The following is a 5,428-nucleotide window of genomic DNA, read 5'->3' as shown; positions in this document are numbered from 1 at the left end:
CTCCTATTATAACTTTCTCCTGTGCTGGAATATCACTCAGTACGTCTCCTAATTGATCATAGAAAGCTCTTCTTTCATTCTCACCCAGACCTGTTTGGGGAGCATACACACAAACAACATTCAATACCTCTTTATCAATTACAAATTTCACTGACATCATTCTATCACTCGTTCTTACAACTTCTACTACGTTACCTTTCATTTCACTATCAGCAATTATACCAACTCCATTTCTAGTGTTACTACTCCCTACATACCACAATTTGTATCCTTCACCTAGTTCTTTCGCCCTTTGTCCTTTCCACCTAGTTTCTTGAATACAAGCAATTTGAACTCTTCTTCGTTTGAGCGCATCCACTAACTCCAGACTCTTACCTGTAAGACTACCAAGATTCCAAGACCCTATCCTGATTTTTCTAACCTGCAATGGTGTTCCCCCTGAGATAGTCCTCACCCGGAGATCCGAACGGAGGCTCATTTTACTTCCGGAACATTTTACCTCAGGAGATGCCATCATTTCAGTATAAGTTTTTACTACGTTTGGAGAAGGTCTTTTCATTATTATGGCCTGAAAAGATTTTTGGATATTTGATGCCTGAATGCCTTTTCTATCAGCACCATACCCTGCCCTGCACGTTTAGCCAATACACCACCAATGCAACCAAAGTGCAGTATTACCCCATATTGGGGAAAAATAATGTGAAAATGAATTCTTTCCCAAAAGAATCTGAACGACGGAAAGTGTGGATTAAAAATATAGGGTTAAAACAAGATCCAAACAAATATGCTGTTGTTTGTGAAGTAAGTTCTTCAAGTAAAATTAATTGAGTATTTGCATTTGATGCATTCTCTTTATAATATTTATATCATTAAAAAATATTGTATTCAATTTTTGAATGTTTAGGGACACTACTTGTGACATGTGGAAAAAAGTTAGACAAGATGGCAGCAGAAAATTAAAATGCAATGCTGTATTACCAACAATATTTAGAGAAGAAAGCGAAAGTATTTAATTATTTATATTGATTTTTTGTTTATTCACCAATTTAACACCTATAGATATTTGTATAACAAGAGAGCGAAGTGCACCTTTTCCTCCCAAGAATAAAGTTTACTAGTTTACTACAGTAATCATTCAAGGGAGGAAAAGGCACTTCTCCCATGTTATACATTTTTCCACCTCCCTCAAATAAGTCATTTTTTCATTTTTAAAATATTTATATAACTGTTGATTGAATACATGAATCATAATTGAATACAGGAATTTGTGTATTCAATAACAATAGAACTAACAAAATTTATTAGAGAACTAAAATTAACAAGTAGGTACAGTATAACTATCAAATTATTAATGAAAAATTTTTAAATCAAAATAACAATTTACTGTTTTTACCATTTTGCAACATCTTTAAATAAAATTTAAAATGTATGGATACTTACCTAATAGAAAATAGAGTAATAGTATAGGGTGTCAATAAGTTATTTCATCTATGCTAATAGAGAGATTTTAGACCCTCTACTTTTTGACGTACGTTAAACGTAAAACGTTATACTTGTCATGCGCAATGAGTTATAAATAAGGGATAACGTTTTCACTTCCTTTACTTCAAAAACAGTTTTTGAATCCTTTCAGAAACTACCCACAAAATACAAATTAACGTTAATTGACATTTGACAAACGTAACCTATAAAGCAGCAGTTTTGTGTTTTGTGTCAGTGTACTTATTTGTTTAATTATTTGCGATTTGTCACAATAATGGAACAAAATATTGAAAATGTCTTACAACGAAGAAGACACGGTGATCCAATAGATCACAATTTAATAAGAGGGATAATTCTTCATGACATTTTTGATCCGATAATACCTGTTGGAGTTGCACCAAGACCCCATTTTGTGTTAGAAACAGTTGACGAGAAAGATGCAGAACAAAATTTTCGATTCAAAAAAAGAGATATTCCGCTACTAGCTCGGTATTTACGCATTCCAAATCGCATTAGAACCAATTTTTTTTTGGTTTCATACTCTTTTAGAGCACATTGTCTCTCAGCTAATGCACATTTTCTTTCCTCCAAAGATAATCTTCTCTTCTCTAGATCCATTTCACCTTTTTTGATTTCCAATTGTTCTTTGTCATATTTTTCTAAATATTTTAATCCCTGCCTCTGGCTATTAATTTTTCTCGACTTTGATTTTACGGGCCCTAAAAAATTAGTAAGGTAACAAAATTACCCATAAGTATTTTTAACATGTTGATGGACAGAACGTCTATATATGTCCAATTTCCCTTGATGTAACGTGACAACGTCTATAGATGACATTTTTTAAAAAGCAAGGTTGTGACAAAATCCGTGTCCAAAATGTCACATTACGTCTACAGATACATATGAAAAGTGATACAACATCTATGGTTGTCGTCCACATGTTTACAATAACTTTAAAAAACTCATTATTTCCATAAACCAGTGATAGGCAAAGTATGGCCCGCGGGCCAACTCCGGCCTGTAAAAGTATTTACTCAGGCCCGCCGAGGGTCCATCGACATACATATTATGTATATTATAGCTTTAACACAAAATGCTTTCTTTTCTATAATTCTTTGGAAAATACACAGTGTCACAACACTATGTGTATATGCGTTACTTATACATTTGACGCACTGTCTATCAACATGTTAAAAATAAGTGTAGTAAAATAAAACTTTTAAATTGAAATAAACCTTTATCGCTACATTTACTATATTTTACTAATAAAGGTTTTTATACATAGTCTATAATACACTTTTAACAAAAAGCTGATTTACATACCTGCTATTCTAAACCCTTGTGATGGACCAGGACCAGGCAATTCGTCCATATCCCTCTTCATCTTTGGGGTTTCATTACTTTGATGCATTTGGGCCTTATCATTTGCAATATTTGGGAAGCTTGCATCTATATCGATATATTCGATATGAGAGGTCTGCATCTCGGCTTCACCCTCTTCTATAACTTCTATTACATCTAAAAATAAAAATGATTAAATGTAGTTAAGTGGGTAGGCACAAAATGTACTAAAAAAGATAAGTGAGAAAAACGAGGTCTGGGGTGCACATGCACCCCGCACCGCCTTACGAGGGTTAAATGTATTAAACTTTTTGGAATCCTATGAAGTTTAAACACAGAATGAAAGATTAAATTATTACCGAGGGCTGAAAGCCTCTGAAAACTTCTATAATGTTTATTTGAATAAGTTACAGGGGTGAAAAAAAGAAAAAATTCAGTGTAATTTTTAATTTCAAATATTTTATTCAAAAGAAACCTTTTGTTTATTCAAAGGTACTTTTGATTCTCGTTAGCAATGTAATCTTTCAATCTACATTTAGTTTTTTTTAAATATTAGCTCTTTCAGGATTTAAAAAAAATGCATGGATGCAAGAAAATGTCCTGGCTCTGAAACAGGGGCGTCATTTGATAGGGGGCAGGGGGGCATTTGCCCCCCCTAACCCTGAAAATTACTGAAATTTACAAGAAATAGATCAATTTTGTATTATGTTTGCATATAAATGTATTGTATATATAATGCTTGCCCCCCCCCCCCCTATCAAAATTTCAAATGACGCTCCTGCTCTGAAACATAAGGCAATGGACAGGAATTAACAACATACAATCTCTGACACACATTGTAATAAACAGAGAGTTAATGGAAAATGTGATCGCTAACATCCATCACTAAGGGCCGGTTGTTCGAACGCTAATCAACAATTATCACTATCAAATATTTAATTACTGTCAAAACTGTCAATGTCAACTTTGGTTGGGTTGCTAGAAACATAATTGATTACAATTCTGAGACTATAATCAATTAATATAACAATAATTATTAACATAATTGATAATAAATCTCATAATTTTAATTCATTATGTTTTCAGCAACCCAAACATTTTGAGCAACAGTTGACATTGACACTTTGGTGACAGTAATTAAATATTTGATAATGATAATTGTTGATTAGCGTTCAAACAACCGGCCCTTACTGTGTACATTCAGGGAATATCAGCTATTTTTGATTAACACTTCATGTATCAAATATACCAGTTGATTTCCATTAAATGCATTCATTGTGTTTGCAAATAATATACAGTAGGAAAAATGAAAGAATACCCATGAACGAACATATAAAACACGCTGTATTTTCTTGTCACCGTGTCACACAAAAAATTGGCCAGAGCAAGTACATGTAATAATTATTGTTACATGTACTTGTACTGGACAATTTTCTTTGTGACACGGTGACAGGAAAATACAGCGTGTTTTATATGTTCGTTCATGGGTATTCTTTAATTTTTCCGACTATAGAATAACTATTAATATACTTACCAGCATTATCATGGTTAATTGCATGACCTATGCTAGTTTCGCCATTGTCGGAATTTGTACTTTGCAGCAATGCCCATTTAGTTCGTGCCTCCACACCTTTTTGTTTTACCAAATTCGAAGTTTTATTTCTTTTTGGTTTTTGGGCTTTCGATTCATTCATAAGAAGGTATATGTTATGGCACAGAAGGTCTTTTTCTGTTTCCGTGACTTCTATGCCAGATCTATAATTAAAAACAAATGCAAAAGTGAATATTATCTATGAGTTAATTTTGACACTTTATTCATTCTCCAAATTCTTGGATACTTACTTGTTACGTAAAATTTTGTATTCCTGAAGCCATGATCTTATTAGTCTGTCGAGATGATCTTTTAGTGTTCTGGTACTAAACTGCTTTCCAGTAACACTACACAAATTCTCCTGAATTACGTTCCAGGCATTCGGATCAACAAACGGATTATTTCCCAGAACTTCCCTTAACAGAGTTAAATCGTCGTGATCCGAAAACCTCTGACGTTTTCTTAAAATATCCATATTTAATACACAGTTTTTTTGTTCCATTTTAAAAAAAAATACAAACAAATAATCACTTCCTTTTCTATGAGACAATTCACAAGACAAAAGACAATTGAATATTGAATTCTGAATTCAGTCACGTCAAATGTCAGATATCTCAAGAAGTGGCTATTTTAACAGGGTTGCCAAGCAGATTATAGCTTTTGTTTATTAACTGATCCTTCTTAAGAAAAACAAATTTTGACCACAAATTTTAATACATCATTACTATATTTTTTATTCTAGTTATCTTTGGTTACCCTTATGACTTTTTTTTCGTTTTTTATGATTTACATATATGGCATTTGGCAACCTTACAAATACGTAATCCCTTAATAACGTCGACCTTATTTCTACCTAAATAAGGGGATACCTTATCCCTTAATAAAGTAATACGTTATTTTTCGGTTAATGCGCATGAGCAGAATAACGTATAACGTTTAACGTAACTGAAATAAGGGGCTTAAAATCTCTCTAATAGCCACTTTACACCATGCAACTAATTGCGCAATTAATTG

At 32.8% G+C, this 5,428-nt stretch overlaps 1 protein-coding gene across 1 annotated transcript; it reads right to left on the bottom strand.

Annotated features, from left to right (window-relative positions):
* Positions 1 to 1,332: 1,332 nt before the first annotated feature.
* Positions 1,333 to 4,970, bottom strand: LOC126889908 (uncharacterized). The gene is made up of 4 exons (XM_050658625.1): positions 4,666 to 4,970; positions 4,358 to 4,578; positions 2,806 to 3,000; positions 1,333 to 2,201 (listed from the first exon to the last, which is right to left on the bottom strand). The coding sequence occupies exons 1-4, from the start codon at positions 4,914 to 4,916 to the stop codon at positions 1,840 to 1,842; spliced, it is 1,029 nt and encodes a 342-aa protein (XP_050514582.1). The 5' UTR covers positions 4,917 to 4,970; the 3' UTR covers positions 1,333 to 1,839.
* Positions 4,971 to 5,428: the final 458 nt, after the last annotated feature.

Source organism: Diabrotica virgifera, chromosome 8 (assembly GCF_917563875.1).
Source record: "Diabrotica virgifera virgifera chromosome 8, PGI_DIABVI_V3a".
Lineage (NCBI taxonomy): Eukaryota > Metazoa > Arthropoda > Insecta > Coleoptera > Chrysomelidae > Diabrotica > Diabrotica virgifera.
This window is presented reverse-complemented; position numbering and strand designations above follow the sequence as displayed.

Coding starts and splice junctions, on each gene's coding strand:
- LOC126889908 (XM_050658625.1), bottom strand. CDS start 4,916: ATGGAACAAAAAAACTGTGTATTAAATATGGATATTTTAAGAAAACGT. Junction 4,579..4,665: donor TACAAAATTTTACGTAACAA/GTAAGTATCCAA, acceptor TTTTAATTATAG/ATCTGGCATAGAAGTCACGG. Junction 2,202..2,805: donor ACAAGGGTTTAGAATAGCAG/GTATGTAAATCA, acceptor CTAATTTTTTAG/GGCCCGTAAAATCAAAGTCG.